The sequence below is a fragment of the Chiloscyllium plagiosum genome, unplaced genomic scaffold (assembly GCF_037043375.1).
Source record: "Chiloscyllium plagiosum isolate Xiang-an unplaced genomic scaffold, Cpla_swu_hap1 HiC_scaffold_47, whole genome shotgun sequence".
In the NCBI taxonomy this organism is placed as follows: domain Eukaryota; kingdom Metazoa; phylum Chordata; class Chondrichthyes; order Orectolobiformes; family Hemiscylliidae; genus Chiloscyllium; species Chiloscyllium plagiosum.
In genome coordinates this window covers 3772480-3792128 of record NW_028270185.1, presented here as the reverse complement: position 1 = coordinate 3792128, position 19649 = coordinate 3772480, and the positions used below count along the sequence as shown (strand labels likewise).

Genomic DNA, 19649 nt, shown 5'->3' with positions numbered 1-19649 from the left:
CACTGGCTGCCCAAATGCCAAACAATAGTGAAACAGTAAAACAGTCACATCCCCCTGTTCGACACACGCAAATCTAAGGAGTATGAGGAGGTATAAAAGATTAGACTGACTTTGGCTTAGCATGCCAATTATAACTTCAAATCCTAACCTCCACCGACCCCCCCCCCCCCCCAAAAAAAAAAGATATTTTAGTTTCAAATTTAGCTCAATATGGTCAGAAAAGCAATTAAACTCACCAGGAGAGACTTGCTCCTAATTTAAATTGCAGACAGATTGTGCATTTTCACCAGGTTTGTGAGGCGAAGTGAAAATTGACCTTTAAGTCTGGTCACAAAACCAGCAGAGTTAAAAACAAATACAAATAGGAATAGTTTCACCAGGGCCACAATGGTCAGGACAGCTGGCCAAGCAAGGGGCACAGATTGGGGCCAGCAGTTTAATACCAGATCCATTACCAAAACAGCTGGTGAGATTTGATATCTACAGAATTGTAACCGTATATATTTAATCAGAGCAGTTTTAGTTTCACTTATAAAATGATAATTTATTTTTACAAAACAGCTTAACCTGACAAGGTTTTTCATTACTCTTCTGTAACAGGAAAGTTTTGGAGTTATGTCCATGGGAGGTCTACGATATCACCAGATTGTCCTTCAACCTGGTTGTCACCTTTTCCAGCCAGCTCCGAGAATACAGAAAATAACAAATGCTAGAGGTCACAGGGGCTCAGACAGCATCCATGGACAGAGAGCAAGCTAACAGTTCAAGTAGAGATGACTCTTCATGAGAGCTGATGTGAAGTGTGGAGGGGACAGTATTTATGCAATAGTGGGGAGGGGGTGTGGTATGTGGTGGTGGCAGTGGGTGGGGGGGGGGGGGGTGGGAAGAAGGACATTGATGGTTGATAGTTCAGGTTAAGTGATCAGAATGCGGGAATGGCGTGTCAACTGCCCGACGTGAAGGAACAGACAGCCCCACTGGAGGGATGCGGGGGGGGGGGTGTGTGTGTGTACACACACACACACACACGTGTACAGAGGAACCTCGATTATCCGAACGAGATGAGTGGGCAGTATTTTGTTCAGAAACAGCCCACAGCCTAAGTATATGAGAGCCTTCTGCTTAGCAGACAGGCGACAACTCTTTAAGATTTACCACTGGAGTGGTCTGAGTTAAAGATGTAATGGTGAAAGAATGAGCTTCGTGTTGGTTGTCAGACATTATTGGTTCACAGTAGAGAAAGACCATCTGTGTCCAACTGCAGTATCTCTGATAATGAAGTAGCTAATGCTGTCAATGGTTCACAGCAATATCCATTTCCAGCAATGAACTAGAAGTGCCTCAAAACCAAGATATCAGAGTAAATATCTTTGCTATACTGTTCATTGTGTTTCCTTAGATACAGCACAGAGTGCTGGAGGTACAAATACAATTAGGATTGAAAAATGCCAGAGCAAGCTATGACTAATTTTTGATTCTGACGTAAACAAAACGAATTCAGTTGAACGTTACAAAGGTCATGCAGTAATTAAGTCTGTATTTACGTCCAGGATGATGTTCTGAATCACTTTTCTAATACCAGCTGTTCAAAAAGGATCCTCAATTTACAAGTTTGGATGAGTCAATATATTAAAAGCTTTATTATCTTGTCTCCTCACCATCCACCTCAATCTTTCAAATTCTAGCAACTAAAACACTAACTCTTAAATTTGTCTTCAAAGGAGGACATGAATAACACTAGAAATGATGGGGAACACAGGGTTTCGTGAAAGGGAGCAACTAAACCAAGTCTGTACCGTACAGAAATGCTGTTGGAGAAGTTGATGAGTTGGAAGGCTGATAATTTAATAGTTGAAGAGTATGGTGCTGGAAAAGCATAGCGGGTCTGGCAGCATCTGAGAAGCAGGGGAATCGACATTTCGATCATAAGTTCTTCTTGAAGAGCTTATGCTCAAAACATTGATTCTCCTGCACCTGGGATGCTGCCAGGCCTGCCACCACACTCTTCAACTCTGATCTCCAGCATCTGCAGTGCTCACATTCCTCCCTGGTGTTTTCTAAGAGTTGTGCTATTAAATTAAGTAAAATCACACACAGTCAGTCTGGATTAACAAGAGGGGAATCATGCTTGACAAATCTACTGGAATTCTTTGAAGGCTTGATCAGGGAGAATCGGGATACCTCGCAGATACCTCCTCCTACCGTCCCCTTGACCATGACCCCACCCCCCCACCACCAAACCATCATCTCCCAGACCATCCATAACCTCATCACCTCAGGGGACCTCCCATCCACCGCCTCCAACCTCATAGTCCCACAACCCCGCACCGCACGTTTCTACCTCCTGCCCAAAATCCACAAACCTGACTGCCCCGGTTGACCCATCGTCTCAGCCTGCTCCTGCCCAACCGAACTCATCTCGGCATACCTCGACACGGTCCTGTCCCCATTAGTCCAAGAACTCCCCACCTACGTTCGTGACACCACCCACGCCCTCCACCTCCTCCAGGATTTCCGCTTCCCCGGTCCCCAACGCCTCATCTTCACCATGGACATCCAGTCCCTGTACACCTCCATCCCCCATCACGAAGGACTCAAAGCACTCCGCTTCTTCCTTTCCCGCCGTACCACCCAGTACCCTTCCACCGACACCCTCCTTCAACTGACCGAACTGGTCCTCACCCTGAACAACTTTTCTTTCCAATCCTCCCACTTTCTCCAAACAAAAGGAGTAGCCATGGGCACCCGCATGGGCCCCAGCTATGCCTGCCTCTTCGTAGGGTATGTGGAACAATCCATCTTCCGCAACTACACTGGCCCTACCCCCCATCTTTTCCTTCGCTACATTGATGACTGTATCGGCGCTACCTCGTGCTCCCACGAGGAGGTTGAACAGTTCATCCACTACACTAACACCTTCCACCCCGACCTCAAATTCACCTGGACAGTCTCGGACTCCTCCCTCCCCTTCCTAGACCTTTCTGTTTCTATCTCAGGCGACCGAATCAACACGGACATCTACTACAAACCAACCGACTCCCACAGCTACCTGGACTACACCTCCTCCCATCCTGCCCCCTGTAAAAACGCCATCCCATTCTCCCAATTCCTTCGTCTCCGCCGCATCTGCTCCCAGGAGGACCAGTTCAAAATACGTACAACACAGATGGCCTCCTTCTTCAAGGACCGCAATTTCCCCCCCGACGTGGTCGACGGTGCCCTCCACCGCATCTCCTCCACTTCCCGCTCCTCCGCCCTTGAGCCCCGCCCCTCCAATCGCCACCAGGACAGAACCCCACTGGTCCTCACCTACCACCCCACCAATCTCCATGTACAGCGCATCATCCGCCGTCACTTCCGCCACCTCCAAACAGACCCCAGCACCAAGGATATATTTCCCTCCCCTCCCCTATCAGCTTTCCGTAGAGACCACTCCCTCCGCGACTCCCTTGTCAGATCCACACCCCCCACCGACCCAACCTCCACTCCCGGCACCTTCCCTTGCAACCGCAGGAGGTGCAACACTTGCGCCCACACCTCCCCCCTCACTTCTCTCCAAGGCCCCAAAGGAAACTTCCATATCTGCCACAGATTCACCTGCACCTCCACCCACATCATCTACTGCATCCGCTGCAGCCGGTGTGGCCTCCTCTATATTGGGGAGACAGGCCGCCTACTTGCGGAGCGATTCAGAGAGCACCTCTGGGCCACCCGGACGAACCAACCCAACCACCCTGTAGCACAGCATTTCAACTCCCCCTCCCACTCCACCGAAGATATGCAGGTCATTGGACTCACCCACCGCCAAACCACAACAACGCGACGATCGGAGGAGGAGCGTCTTATCTTCCGACTGGGAACCCTCCAACCACAGGGGATGAACTTGGACTTCACCAGTTTCTTCATCCCCCCTCCCCCCACCTTGTCTCAGCCGAATCCCTCCAGCCCGGCACTGCCTTCCTGACCTGCAGTCTTCTTCTTGACCTCTTCGCCTCCATCCTACTCCGACCTATCACCCTCACCTTGACCTCTTTCCACCTATCACATTTCCAACGCCCCTCCTCCAAGTCCCTCCTCCCTACCTTTTATCTTCTCCTGCTGAACACTCTCTGCTCATTCCTGAAGAAGGGCCTGTGCCCGAAACGTCGAATCTCCTGTTCCCTGGATGCTGCCTGACCTGCTGTGCTGTTCCAGCAATAAAGTTTCAACTTTGATCTCCAGCATCTGCAGACCTCACTTTCTCCAGGGAGAATCGGGGGCATGGTTAATCTGGAATTTCAGAAGGCTTTCAACAAAATCTCAGATAAGAGATTAATGTGTAAAATTGAATTGCATGGGATTGGAAGTTGTAGAAAATTGTTCGGAGACAGGAAACAAAGTTAGACAGTGACTAGTGGGCTCAGTATTAGGACCCCAGCCACTCACAATAGCTATGTTACCGATTTAGAAAGGGAACTAAACGTAATATCTCAAAATCTGCAGAAGACACAAAGCTGGGTGGATGGGTGAGCTGTGAGGAGGATCGGAGATATAGCAGTGTGATTTGGACAGGCTGAGGGAGTGGGTAGGTGCATGATAGGTGCAGTATAATGTAGATAGATATGAGGTTACTCTCTTTGGCACAAAACGGCAAGGCAGATTATTATTTGAAAGGCAATAATTTGAGAAAGAGGAATGTTCAACAAGACCTGGGTGTACTTGTGCAGCAAATCACTGACAGTAAGCGTGCAGGTGCAGCAGGCAGTAAAGGAGGCAAACTGTATGATGGCCTTCATTGTGAGAGGACGTGAGTACAGGAACAAGGATGTCTTGGTGCAATCATACAGAGTTTTGATGACACCAGACCTGGAGTTTTCTGCGCAGTTTTGATCTCCACTCTTACTATAGAGGGAGCGCAGCCAAGGTTAATTAAATTAATTGCAGGGATGGTAGGACTGATGTGGTGCTGGTGGTGGTGGCGGGAAGAGATTTGAGAAACCTATAAAATACGACTAAATCCAGACAGGTTAGATATAAGAAGGATGCGCCTGATGGGCATGGAGTCCAGAAAAGAATAAACGGGTGAACCTTTTAGAACTGAGTTGAGGACAACTTCACCCAGAGAGTGGCAAATCTCGAATTCACTGCCAAAGAAAGTGGGTGAGGCCAAAACATTATGTATTTTCAAGGAGGTGATAGATATAGCTCTTCTGCCTAAAGGGATCAAGGCATATGGGGGAAGGTGCACGGGATTAGGGTATTGAGCTCGATGATCAGTCATGCTCATATTGAATGGCAGAGCAAGCTTGAGGGGTCGAATGGCCTACCCCTATCTTCTACGTTAATTTCACAACCAAAGTCATGATATTTCTAGAAAATCCACTTCTAAAAAAAAAATCTCTGACCCAAGCACAAATTTGCACCAGCAGAGAGTTTCCCTGCTCTTAAACATCCCTGCTGGAAGTTTCAAGGGTGCAGTCAGGTGTGTGCTGTGGGAGCTGCAGGACAGAAACAACACCAGCATTTGAATCATAACATCCAAATGGAACGTTTAACAAGGATGCGTTACAGAGCAAGTCAAAAGAAGAACACAGCAAACGCAGATTCCCTCAAATCACCGCAACTTCAAAAAGGTCCATTCAGGTTTAGCAGGGAGCACTTTCATTTAGAATAGGTAATCCAGTTACTGAAGGTTAGACACAAAAATGCAAGTTTTCGATTGAATGAAAAGTTAAGACAATGAGCTAGGTTTGTCTTTCTATTGGATACATCAGATCATAAATATGTTGTTTCCCAATGGCCAATACATGCATGTTGTTCAGATTTTAAACAAACCTGTCCACGGTTTCAAACAGGATTTGAGAATGACATTAAAATTTATTTAGATTTTATCTTTCTGCAATAAAACAGATAGAAATAGATCTTACATTCCAATCTGTGCTTCTAATGAAGGAATGCTACTGAAGAAAGAGACCTTTGAGTGCAGGCTCATAGCTCCTTGAAAGTACGGATAGTGAAGGTGGCACTTGGTATGCTTTCCTCTATTGGTCAGAGTATTGGGTACAGGAGTCGGAAGGTCGTGGTGCAGCTGTACAGGGGATTGGGTAGGCCACTGTTGGAATATTGCGTGCAATTCTGGTCTCCTTCCTTTCAGAAGCATGTTGTGAAACTTGAAAGGATTCAGAAAAGATTTACAAGGATGTTGCCAGGGTTGGAGGATTTGACCTACAGGGAGAGGCTGAACAGGCTGGGGCTGTTTTCCCTGGGGTGGAGGCTGAGGGGTGACCTTATAGAGGTTTATAAAGTCATGAGATGCATGGATAGGATAAATAGATAAAGTCTCTTCCCTGGGGTGGGGGAGTCCAGAACTAGAGGACATAGATTACTTACAGTGTGGAAACAGGCCCTTTGGCCCAACAAGTTCACACCAACCCTCTGAAGAGCAATCCACCCAGACCCATTCCCCGACATTTACCCCTTCACCTAACGCTATGGGCAATTTAGCATGGCCAATTCCCCTAGGTTTAAGGTGAAAGGGGAAAGAAATAAAAGCGACCTAAGGGGCAACTTTTTCCACAGAGGGTGGTACGTTTATGGAATGAGCTGCCAGAGGAAGTGGTGGAGGCTGGTACAATTGCAACATTTTAAAGGCATCTGGATAGGTAGATGTATGGGAATGGTTTGGAGGGATATGGGCTGGGTGCTGGCAGGTGGGACCAGATTGGGTTGGGATATCTGGTCAACATGGACGAGTTGGACCAAAAGGTCTATGTCTGTGCTGTACATTTCTATGACTAGTGTTATTATAAGTCCCATGTCGTACAGTACATGTTTTGTGGCACCGAATGCCACTGAGCTAAGGTGCAATTGCACCATCTAGTGTAAGTCCCAAACCCTTCACCAGCAGTTTGACTGCAGCAGAATCCATAAACCCACTTTTTCAATGCTGACACCAAACAGACAAAGTTACGATGCATTCTACTACCCTTCTTCCCAATTAGGATGTGCATGTCGGAGGTATACAAATACTTGTGCAAATCACAAAATACCGCAAAACACAAGTTAACAAATGGTAAACCACTCATTTTCATCAGAACTAAGGTGAATTCTGCATGAAAGTTTCACAAAAATGGCCAGGGCAGCATTTAACATTCATCAAGAATCACTTCATACAAGAGAAAGTAAAAATAAAACAAATTTATACATGATCATGCACATAGGACTCTGCTACTGAAACCAGCTACAAGAGTATGCCCTTCAAACATGCTCCATCATTCAATATGATCACAGCCTCTGTCTATCCTCATGCCATATTGTCACTTTATCCCATACCTCTCAATGGTCTTTAAAATCTAAATAAAATGTATCCCTCTCTCACAGCCACACAGTACGGGAACAGACTCTTTGGTCCAACCAGTCCATGCTAACCTCAATCCCAAACTAAATTTACTCCCACCTGCCTGCCCCGGTCCATATCCCTCCAAACTTTTCCTGTTCATGTACTTATAGAAATATTTTTTAAATGTTGAAATTACGTCCACATCCACCACTTCCTGAGGAAGTTCACTCCTCTGTGTAAAAAGATTCCCCCAATGTCTTTTTAAAATTTCTTTCCTCTCACCTTAAAAATGTGCCCCCTAGTCTTGAAATCTCCCATCCTAGAGAAAAGACAACCACCATTAACTCTATCTATAATCCCTCATTATTTTATAAACTTCTATAAGGTCACCTCTCAACCTTCTATGCTCCAGTGAAAAAAGCCCCAGCCTTTCTTTATAACTCAAACCTTCCATACCAGGCAACATCCTGGCAAATCTCTTCTGAACCCTCTCCAGCTAGATAATATCCTTCCTATAACTGGGCAACCAGAATTGGACACATCTGGAGTATATTCATTTCCTAATTCTTTGGGCAACAGCTCCAAGTCCTACTAATTTATTGACATCTACCTTGTTAATTCTCATCTTGCAAATTTTGATCCAATCAACTTTTAACTCTTGATTTGGTAGACTATACAACTCATGATCTCAATGGAGGACAGAATAGAGTTGGTTTGAGGGGCTGAATGACTGGTATGGCCAGCAAATGCATGAAGCAGCTGGTTAGAAAGATGTTGAATTCATAGATTCTTGGTGGGACAGCACTAGAGTGTCATTTTTCTCTCAGTTACTAAACCATCTGACAGTACGACAAGTATCTCAAGCACTCTGGCGCGTGATACCACTGGGACCCTCTGGCTGCCCATAAGCTCCAACCACTGGGAACAAACATTTAATATTTTGCATTCACAGGACTTAAGCAACATTGTTTTTTTTTCATAAAGCAAGCAAAGGGGCAACTAAAGAGAAACAGGTTCATATTGTTCTTCTCACATTCAATCCAAATAATTATCTTGTTTTACACAAACTGATTACTGAGCTGACTGATTGGATTCAAAAATATTCAAACCTAAGCCTATCATCCTCAAATACGCTAGTTTAACACAACAGTAGTAAAGCTTTACAATTGGCCTCAGATTTCCCCGGTACAGCCCAAAAAGAAACCATTTGCCCTATCGGACCTGTACTGGTGCTTTGAAAGGGTAAACTATTTAATCCAACACCCTCTCTGCCAAGTCTCAATTTTTATACAATGATCCTCAAGGGGGAACACAGTTTGTGGCGAGGGTTGGGTCAGACGTAGGTGCAAAGCTTCTGTAGATGAATTAGACAGCACCAGTCACCGAGGAGGTTTGTGAATTAAGAAATGTCGCTTGTGGTAAGACACAAGGATGGGATTTGCAGGCTCTGTTCAAACAAGATTTTAATGAGGTCAGGGAAAGAGTGGCAAAGAATAAGATCAATAAAAGATAAGGTGGGGGGGACAAAATTATATGTCTTGACGGCTAAGAAATACAATGCCAAAATGGCAACCAAATGTGGGATACCTGCTAGATTCTCATTACGGATCTAAATAGGCACAGTAGCTCAGTGGTTAGCACTGTTGCCTCATAGTGCCAGGGACCCAGGTTTGATTCTACCCTCGGGCGCTTGGAGTTTGCACATTCTCCCAGTGTCTGCGTGAGTTTCCTCCCACAGTTGAAATATATTCAGGTTAGGGTGCACTGGCCATGCTAAATTGCCCATCGTGTCCAGGAGTGTGCAGGTCTAGGTGGATTATACATGGAAAATGCAGGGTTACGGGGAGAGGGTAAGGGTGTGGGTCTGTCTGGGAAGTTCTTCAGAAATTCAGTATGGACTCAATGGATCGAATGATTGCTTCCACACTGTAGGGATTGTATTTTATTCTTAAATAAAACGAAGAGTTAAAAAATTCTGCAAGAGTGTTGGCTGAAGAATAATGCTGCTACACACAAAGGGGTGTGGAATACTCACTGCATCAAATTGGGCGAGGAACTCCTGTGACTTGTTTGAAATGTTCTCAGTATCGACTTTCACTTCCACCATGGGGTTCAGGTTCTGTGCACGCTCCAGAGATGCCTCTGCTCGATTTTTCCCCAAAGAGCTGGTAGGAATGAGGAACTGAGATCTCGAATCCTCTGGTGTTGCCTAACATTGCATCCAGGAGTAGTAGAGAAAGAGAGAAATTTAAAAAAGATCACAGCTAAAATTGCAGAAATTCATTAAAACTTGTTCAAATCCTATGAAACAATGTTTTTCAAAATAAAAACAGAAAATGCTGGAAATAGTGAGCTTAGGGTTCTTTTCTGTACTGTTACAGTTTTCTGTATTCCATAGTATTCTGCTTTCTACATTTTTACACTTGATTTTGTGTTTGAATGTTTGGGATACTATGAGTACAGTACTGTTTCAGAGTCCAAACAAAACTATTGGGAAACTTGTACTTAATGTAGGGAAGAGGATACAAGATTGGATACTTAAAATCTAAAATGAAAACAGAAAAATACCAGAAATACTCAGCAGGTCTGACAGCATCTGTGGAGAGAGAGAGCAGTGTTAGTGATCATCCATGAGATGAAGACCATCAATATGAAACATCAACTGTTTCGCTTTCTACAAGATGCTGCCAGCCCAACTTTCTGACGATTTTGTTTTTATCTAGGAGCAGGCGTAGATTGCTCAACTCAAGCCTGTTCTGCCATTCAACATGATCAAGGTTATACTAACCTTGTATGGGTGGCACGGGGCAGCAGTTAGCACTGCTGCCTCACAACACCAGGGAACACAAGTTCAATTCCACCCTTGGGTTTGCACATTCTTTCCGTGTCTGCATGGGTTTCCTCCCACAATCCAAAGATGTGCAAATCAGGTGAATTGGCCATGCTAAATTGCCCATAATGTTAGGTGCATTAGGAATCACCAGTAATGCTTTGCCTGAGGCCCACTGAAGATGTTACCTTGTAGGGCGACAAAACATCTGGAAATGAACCTTCCAGCTCAGCGAACAAACCTACATCAAAAACCTCAAGCTGAGCTACAAATCTTCTCAAAACCTGCTAAAATCTAATCTAATCAATAAATCTGGCTTTGCCCATTATTCCTTAACTTTAACTTTGGTCAACATTAAAAAAAAGGATTAAAATTAACAATTGACTGAGCATCAACTGCCCTTTGATCTGCAGCAAAATACCCTCTTCTTACTCTCAATTATAAAGGCTGTCAGCCCATTAACATTTTTGTACACAGCACAGATGTCACATTCTGACTGTTGAAATTTAATATAATGGGTCACAAATGCAAGCTTCACTATATTAAAAGAGGCTGCATAAATGCCATTTGCTGTTGTTACTATGACAGTACTATCCAAACAAACACTGGAACCAAAGCTACATGTTATAATACATATTAAATCGAATGGTTGCAAGAGACTTGCACATTTATGGTAGATTTCCACAAAGGAAAAGTCCAAGACAGCCAGAATTATTAAATTAATTGTTGAATACTTCTCAGAATTAATTTGAGAATTTTGGAAAATCAACAGGTACAGTCAAAAACTAAAAATGCTTTGAGATCAGCATCCACTATACAGAAAATCTAAAACCAAAAGCACCACCATTACTGTGCTTCAGAAGGTCACTGGAATACCTGCTGATGGTCCAGTAGAGTCAGTGCCTTGACACCAGCCAGAATAAGGTTTTTCGCCACTTCAGCTCCCAGTCCCTTCATTCCCACTAACAGCACTCGGGAGCCACGTAACCTGCAAACATCAGTAATTCATTCACTACTTGTAGTAGCAACAGCAGTCAAACAAAAGCATCTCACATACCAACAAACCTAAATGAAACCAATTGCTTTGACCTCAGTTCCATCAAAATGCTTAGACCATGCTGTGAAAACTGCATACAGCAAGTGTTCATTTAACGTCACCCCACTTGATATTTCTATTTAGTGTTGTGTGGTTAATTGGGGCTGGAATCTCATTTGGGTGCAGTGAGAATCACGAAAGCCATTTCCCCATCATCTCCTCTGCTCTCTAACTCTACCAAACACAGCCCTTCTGTGCACCTGCCCTGCAACTTAAGCTCTCCCAACCCTTGCCAGGGGGTTGGATGTGAGCAGCGCTGGTAAGAGACAGAAGCAGATTCAGAATGGTACTGGGGAAAAAAAGGGGGTCATGGCAAAGTCTGTACAAGCAGAAAGTTAGATTTTTGTTTTACACTTTAAAGGTTATTTTGTTAATTTTCTAAATTACAATGTAGTGTTTCAATTTACAAGGTTTTTAGATTAGATTACTTACAGTGTGGAAACAGGCCCTTCGGCCCAACAAGTCCACACCGCCCCGCCGAAGCGCAACCCACCCATACCCCTACATGTACCCCTTACCTAACACTACGGGCAATTTAGCATGGCCAATTCACCTGACCTGCACATCTTTGGACTGTGGGAGGAAACCGGAGCACCCGGAGGAAACCCACGCAGACACGGGGAGAACGTGCAAACTCCACACAGTCGATCGCCTGAGGCGGGAATTGAACCCGGGTCTCTGGCGCTGTGAGGCAGCAGTGCTAACCACTGTGCCACCGTGCTGCCCACAAAGGTATTATACTTTAATGTTTTCTTTACAAGAAGTAGGGTCTTACACATTGTAACTCTGGTTTTAACATAGATTCCTATCAGATTTGCTATCGTACATCACCCTCTGCAGGTTATGCTCCCAGTCACAGACATTGGGTACTTTTTCATTTGAAGAATATACAAGGACAAGTAGGGTTTCAACGCTACTGAAGTGGATAAGTGGGACTGAACACTGGTGTACCCCAGCCTGGGATTGAATGTTAGCTCATAGCTTGATGTGAATGTCACAGTCAACCTCCTAGTTATTTGTGTTTTGCAGGTAAATCTTTCTCTCGCTCAGTGCTGAAAACCAGTTAAAAAAGGAAAGTAAACAACAAATTCTCACCCCAAATGCTGGAATTCAGTCATGGTTGTAAGGAATCAAAACTACTGAATCTCAGCCAATCTGCAAAACTTAGGATTGTGAAAATGACAGTTCAACTACCAATATCAATGCTATCAACAACCTCCACTCCAACAACCACAGGAATTCAGAGACTGAGCCACAGTTTTTAAAAACGTTCTCTTTGGACTCACCTCTCATTTCATGTGTATGTGCACGCATGTGTTGCTTTCCTAATTCATCTTGCATTTAGCAATTTAAAAACTTACTCTTAATTATTTCCACAAACCCAACTTACCTGGACTACTCTTAAAAGTTAATTTAGGTGTGGGACAAAGGCAGCTGCAAGGGAAGGGATCATTTTTAATTCACTTTGTTGCAACCAAGAGGGTAGGTGAAGGAGAGCTAAGATTATTCATTCCTTGCTCAGGAGCTGAATGCTAACAACTATAAATAAATTGGGGAACCTTACCAGCGTCGGGGCATAACAATGTTGAGAAGATGTTGCCAATTTCAGACCAAATGAAAACTAGGGATGATAAAAAAATTCACTCACTAACAAGACTAGCATGGAATTCAGGAAAAACATTTCTACCCAAACATGGTGACAAAGTGGAACTCGCTACTACAGGAACTGAAGGGATTAATATTGATGCTGAATAATGAATGAAAGGAATAAAAAGCTCAGTGTATAGGACATATGGGAGGAAATTTATGTGGAGCATAAGTAACATCTAGATGAAATAGATTAAAGTGGCTAAGGGGCAACCTTTTCATGCAGTGCGTGGGGCGCATTTGGAAAGAGCTGCCAGAGGTAGCGGGAGCGGGTACAATTACTACATTTAAAAAGGCATCTGGATAGTAAATGAATAGAGTCGTAGAGATGTACAGCATGGAAACAGACCCTTCAGTCCAACCCAATCTAGTCCCACTTGTCAGCACCCGGCCCATATCCCTCCAAACCCTTCCTATGCATATACCCATCTAAATGCCTCTGAAAAGTTGCAATTATACCAGCCTCTGCCACTTCCTCTGGCAGCTCATTCCATACACGTACCACCCTCTGTGTGAAAACATTGCCCCTTAGGTCTCTTTTATATATTTTCCCTCTTACTCTAAACCTATATGCTCCAGTTCTGGATTCCCCAACCCCAGGGAAAAGATTTTGTCTATTTATCCTATCCACGCTCCTCATAATTTTGTAAACCTCTACAAGATATGGGCCAAGTGCTGGCAAATGGGAATAGATTAATTTAGAATATCTGGCCGACATGAATGAGTTGGACTAAAGAGTCAGCTTCTGTGCTGTACATCTCTATGAATGAGGGGCCAATTTCCATGTTCTAAATACTGCATGAAAAGCAATGTGAAAACATTTTCCCTCACCTTAGGGATCTGCTGGTCTCCATTACCTACTTGGTGCGTACTTTAAAAACTCACTATTGTAAGATTTTTAAAAACTCTGGATAAAATAAAATTTTTCCCTCCTAAATTTAATTTCTCAACCTTAAATAATATACAAAAAGACTACTGTAGATCCTGAAAAATCAAGAAGATTGTTTTTAAATATTTAAGTGCAGATCAAAGGAAGAACAAATCATAGAGTTAACTTCACTGGACTAAGTATGCTCTAAAATAATTAACCTGGATGAAAGTTGCAATTTTACAGAACAACACATCATAGACTATTCAGCCCATTATGCATGTGCCAGCTCAATCAAAAACCATTTATCAAGTCCCACTCTCCCCCCAGCCTTCCATGCAAACATTCTGCTTTCAAAACATTAAATTTTGGCTGAAAGTTTTCTGCTTCCATTACCCTTTCAAGAAATACATTCTTTATCTCAACTTTTGATTAAAATAATTTCCATGTTTTTATTTTGCAGTAGACTGACCTAAATTAACAGACCCACCATTTTAAATCACACTCAAAGAAACCAGAACAAAAGATCAAGCATGGCTGCACTATTAGAGGTGACTTCTTTCACACGACAAAGTCAAGGCCTTATCCTCCTCCGCAGGCTCATGAAAAGATCCCACACCAATACTTCAAAGATGACGAGTTAGGTTTATAAACTGGAACATTTATAATGGGACAAGGTTAGTGGGCAGTCTAGATGTGCACGTGCAAATGCTTCAAGATCACCAAAGACTTGCACCTCAAAGTACATTTGAAGTGGAAGGAATCAAGAGTCATTTTGTGACCAGCAATATCCCAAAATATGTGATAAACAAAACCCCAATAAATTCTAATGGACAGATGCAGGGCAGATGCAGTTTAATGTGGATAAATGTATGGTTATCCACTTTGGTGGCAAGAACAGAAAGGCAGATTACTACCTAAATGGAGTCAAGTCAGGTAAAGGGGCAGTACAAAGAGATCTGGGTGTTCTTGTACACCAGTCAATGAAGGCAAGCATACAGGTACAGCAGGTAATGAAGAAAGCTAATAGCATGCTGGCCTTCATAAGAGGGATTGAGTATCGAAGCAAAGATATTCTTCTGCAGCTGTTTAGAGCCCTGGTGAGAGTGCACCTGGAATATTGTGTGCAGTTCTGGTCTCCAAATTTGAGGAAAGACATTCTGGCTATTGAGGGAGTGCAGCGCAGATTCACAAGGTCAATTCCTGGAATGGCGGGACTATCTTATGTTGAAAGATTGGAGTGACTGGGCTTGTGTACCCTTGAGTTTAGAAGACTGAGAGGGGATCTGATTGAGACATATAAGATTATTAAAGGATTGGACACTATGGAGGCAGGAAACATGTTTCCGCTGATGGGCGAGTCCCGAACCAGAGGACACAGCTTAAAAATAAGGGGTAGGCCATTTAGGACAGAGGTGAGGAGAAACTTCTTCACCCTGAGAGTGGTGGGTGTGTGGAATGCTCTGCCCCAGAGGGCAGTGGAGGCCCAGTCTCTGGATTCATTTAAGAAAGAGTTAGATAGAGCTCTCAAGGATAGTGGAATCAAGGGTTATGGAGATAAGGCAGGAACAGGATACTGATTGAGGATGATCAGCCATGATCATAATGAATGGTGGTGCAGGCTTGAAGGGCAGAGTGGCCTACTCCTGCACCTATTATCTAATGTCCTTAAAATGAAACTTTCTTGATCATAAAGCAGAAAAGACAACTATCAATGCATATATCAGCAACTTGAGAGGCCCCTGCAATGGCCTCTAATTTCAAAATACAAATGTTCAGACAAGGTTCCTTTGCCTGTCCCTTAATTCCCTATAAACCATCAAAGTGTCCTGCAATGGTCAACAAATAAAATAAGAAAAAAAAGGGTCCCAGTGCCTGTCCCTTAATTTCCAATATAAAGTCTGACAACAGAGATTGCTGGAAAAACTCAGCAGGTCAGGGAGCATTTGAGAAGAGAAAGCAGATTTAACCATAGAATCCCTACAGTGCAGCCATTTGACCCAACAAGCCCACAATGACCCTGCATACAGCATTCCACCCAGACCCATTAATCCTATCCCATCGCTGTAACCCTGCATTTCCCATGGTAATGCACCTAACCTACACGTCCCTGGACAGAATGGACAACTTAGCGTGGCCAATCTACCTAACTCGCACATCCCGGAGGAAACCACAGACACGGGGAGAATGTGCAAACTCCACACAGACAGTCACCCAAGTGTGGGATCGAACCCAGGTCCCTGGCACTTTGAAGCAGCAGTGCTAACCACTGACCCACCAATGGTTCAAGTCCAGTGACCCTTCTGAAAAGTTTGGCTGTGTTTCTGATATCCAGCATCCATAAGTTTGTCCAATATAAAGTCAGGCACACTTCCCCCAAGGTCCCTGCCCCTTTAATGTCCAATATAAAGTCAGGCACACTTCCCCTTTAATTTCCAATATAAATTTGGCAAATCCCAAGGTCCCTGCCCCTTTAATGTCCAATATAAAGTCAGGCACACTTCCCCCAAGGTCCCTGCCCCTTTAATGTCCAATATAAAGTCAGACACACTTCCCCCAAGGTCCCTGCCCCTTTAATGTCCAATATAAAGTCAGGCACACTTCCCCCAAGGTCCCTGCCCCTTTAATGTCCAATATAAAGTCAGGCACACTTCCCCCAAGGTCCCTGCCCCTTTAATGTCCAATATAAAGTCAGGCACACTTCCCCCAAGGTCCCTGCCCCTTTAATGTCCAATATAAAGTCAGGCACACTTCCCCCAAGGTCCCTGCCCCTTTAATGTCCAATATAAAGTCAGGCACACTTCCCCCAAGGTCCCTGCCCCTTTAATGTCCAATATAAAGTCAGGCACACTTCCCCCAAGGTCCCTGCCCCTTTAATGTCCAATATAAAGTCAGGCACACTTCCCCCAAGGTCCCTGCCCCTTTAATGTCCAATATAAAGTCAGGCACACTTCCCCCAAGGTCCCTGCCCCTTTAATGTCCAATATAAAGTCAGACACACTTCCCCCAAGGTCCCTGCCCCTTTAATGTCCAATATAAAGTCAGGCACACTTCCCCTTTAATTTCCAATATAAATTTGGCAAATCCCAAGGTGCCTGCCCCTTTAATTGCCCTGTCTGTTGATAGCCGTTACCCGGGGACACTGATCCTCTGCCCGGCCTCCGTGCGGAGTGGAGGGTGGGGATGGCCTCAGCGGTTACCGTTTCTGGGCGTCGAGGCCCCAGAGGCGGATCTGGCGGTCATACTGAGCGGCCTCCTCCTCACTGATCACCGCTTCTTCCTTCTCCACCATGGCGCTCACTCCGGCTTTGAACGCGCGCACTCCACCGAACACGTCGCCGGAACCTGTGCACCTTGCGAGCTGACGTTTGGGAACATGCGCTCCCTGCGCGGTGACGTCATCACAACGCGCGATCCCTGCGCGGTGAGGACAAAGCATCGAGATCACGTGCCTCTCCTGCTTCTCCCTGGCAGGGAGGGCTCCCTGATTACTGTCACACAGGCCACTCAGCCCATCTGAGTGGGCACACTCTCATGGATGTTCACTGACCTGCTGCAATCTCCAGCATTGTTTGCTTTCAGTTCACATTCCAGCATCTGCAAAATTGCTCTAAGAACCCATCAGATTCACCAAAATGTTTTAGAGGGAAGGAAATTCTTACCTGGTCTGACTTACATGTGACTCCAGATCCACAGCAATGTGATTGGCTCTTAACTGCCTCCTGGGTCATTAGGGATGAGCAATAAGTTGGAAGTAGCTAGCAATGCCCACATCTCATTGATTAATTTTAAAATTCTTATAAACTTCTCCTGCGCTACCTCCAATAAGTTTGTTTTGTTCCTAAAATGTGGTGCCTAGAACGGTGCACAGTATTCCAATTGAGGTCTATTTAAGTATCTTAAATAAAAGCAAATTACTGCAGATGTTGCAGAGCTGAGATAAAAACAAAGTGCTAGAAAATCTCAGGAGATCTGGTAACATCTGTGACAAGAGAAACAGAGTTAACGCTTCAAGTCCACTAACCCTTCTTTTTGGTTAAAAATCACACAACACCAGGTTATAGTCCAAAAGGTTATTTGGAAGCACTGGCTTTCAGAGCGCTGCTGCTTCATTAGGTGGTTGTGGAGTATGAGATCATAAGACACAGTTTATAGCAAAATATTACAGTGTGATGCAACTGAAATTATATATTAAAAAAGATCTGGATTAATTGTTAAGTCTCTCATCTTTTAGAATGACGATTTTGGTTTCAGTTCTTTCATATGTAAATTTCAATATGTACCGCCTTCCGAAGATACACAAAACCAACACACCAGGATTCTCACCTGTGTGAGAACCTCTCTGGCTATGTCAAGGGGATCTTGAAACCCACTGTACAAGGGACCCCCAGCTTCTGTCGTGACGCTACAGATTTCTTACAGAAACTCAGCACCCACAGACCAGTTGAACCGGGAACATTCCTTGTCACAATGGACGTTTCAGTACTTTACGCCAGCATCCCCCATGACGACGGTATTGTGGCAACAGCCTCAGTACTCAATTCTCCTGTTCCTTTCCTCATTCCTGAAGAAGGGCTTGTGCCCGAAACGTCGATTCTCCTGTTCCCAGGTCTTTGGACTCCTCCATCGCCAGACCACAACAAAACGACGGTTGGAGGAAGAGCGCCTCATCTTCCGCCTAGGAACCCTCCAACCACAAGGGATGAACTCGGATTTCACCAGTTTCCTCATTTCCCCTCCCCCCACCTTGTCTCAGTCAAATCCATCGAATTCAACACCGCCTTCCTAACCTGCAATCTTCTTCCTGACCTCTCCGCCCCCACCCCAGTCTGACCTATCACCCTCACCTTGACCTCTTTCCACCTATCACATTTCCGACGCCCCTCCCCCAAGTCCCTCCTCCCTATCTTTTATCTTAGCCTGCTGGACAAACTTTCCTCATTCCTGAAGAAGGGCTTGTGCCCGAAACGTCGATTCTCCTGTTCCCTGGATGCTGCCTGACCTGCTGCGCTTTTCCAGCAACACATTTTCAGCTCAGTACTCAATACCAACTACTGCCAATTTCCAAGCACCATCCTACAATTCATCTGTTTCATCCTCGACTACAACATTTTCACCTTTGACAACCAGTTCTTCATCCAGACACACGGAACAGCCATGGGGACAAAATCTGCACCACAATGTACCAACATTTTCATGCAAAGGTTCGAATAAGACTTCTCTACACAGGACCCCCAAACAACACCATAGACCAGGTATATTAACGAAATTTTCTTCGTCTGGACCCATGGCAAGGAGTCACTGAAAGAACTGCACAGTGATAGCAGCGAGTTTCATCCCACCATGGACTACTTTCTATTATCATTCTTGGACACACGCATCTCCATCAAGGAGGCACACCTCAGCACCTCACTGTTCAGTTGAGGAGGAACGCGACAGGCACTTGGAAATACTCAAGGATGTCCTCATAAGAACGGGGTACGATGCTTAACTCATCAACCGCCAGTTCCGATGTGCCACAGCGAGAAACCCTAATGACCTCCTGAAGAGACAGACAGGAGATGTAATCGACAGGGTACCCTTCATTGTCCAGTCCTTCCCAGGAGCTGAAAAACTACACTATGTTCTTCGTGACCTGCAACACATTATCGATAAGGATGAGCACCTCGCCAAGACCTTCCCCACATCTCCACTTCTCGCCTTTAAACAACCACCAAACCTCAAACAGGTCATTGTTCGCAGCAAACTGCCCAGTCTTCAGGACAACACCATCTGACCTGTCATGGTGGATGCCACAAGACGTGACAGAGTGTCGACATAGATACCACCTCCCACCATGTATGCGGCAGGTATTCATGTGACTCAGCTAATGTTGTCTATCTCATACGCT

At 44.7% G+C, this 19649-nt stretch overlaps 1 protein-coding gene across 3 annotated transcripts in view; it reads right to left on the bottom strand.

The window, feature by feature from the left end:
* sae1 (SUMO1 activating enzyme subunit 1) overlaps positions 1 to 17092 on the bottom strand; it is a 109161-nt gene extending 92069 nt beyond the window's left edge. For 2 of the 3 annotated variants that reach the window (XM_043680745.2, XM_043680748.2), the window contains exons 1-3: positions 16960 to 17092; positions 11025 to 11136; positions 9354 to 9527 (exon numbers count right to left, since the gene is read on the bottom strand). In XM_043680745.2, coding sequence (XP_043536680.1) covers positions 9354 to 9527; positions 11025 to 11136; positions 16960 to 17051 — 378 coding nt within the window. In that variant the 5' untranslated portion in view covers positions 17052 to 17092. Of the gene's footprint in view, positions 1 to 9353; positions 9528 to 11024; positions 11137 to 16892 lie in introns of all 3 variants that reach the window. The other variant, XM_087983852.1, reaches the window with a different exon arrangement.
* Between the last annotated feature and the right edge of the window lie 2557 nt (positions 17093 to 19649).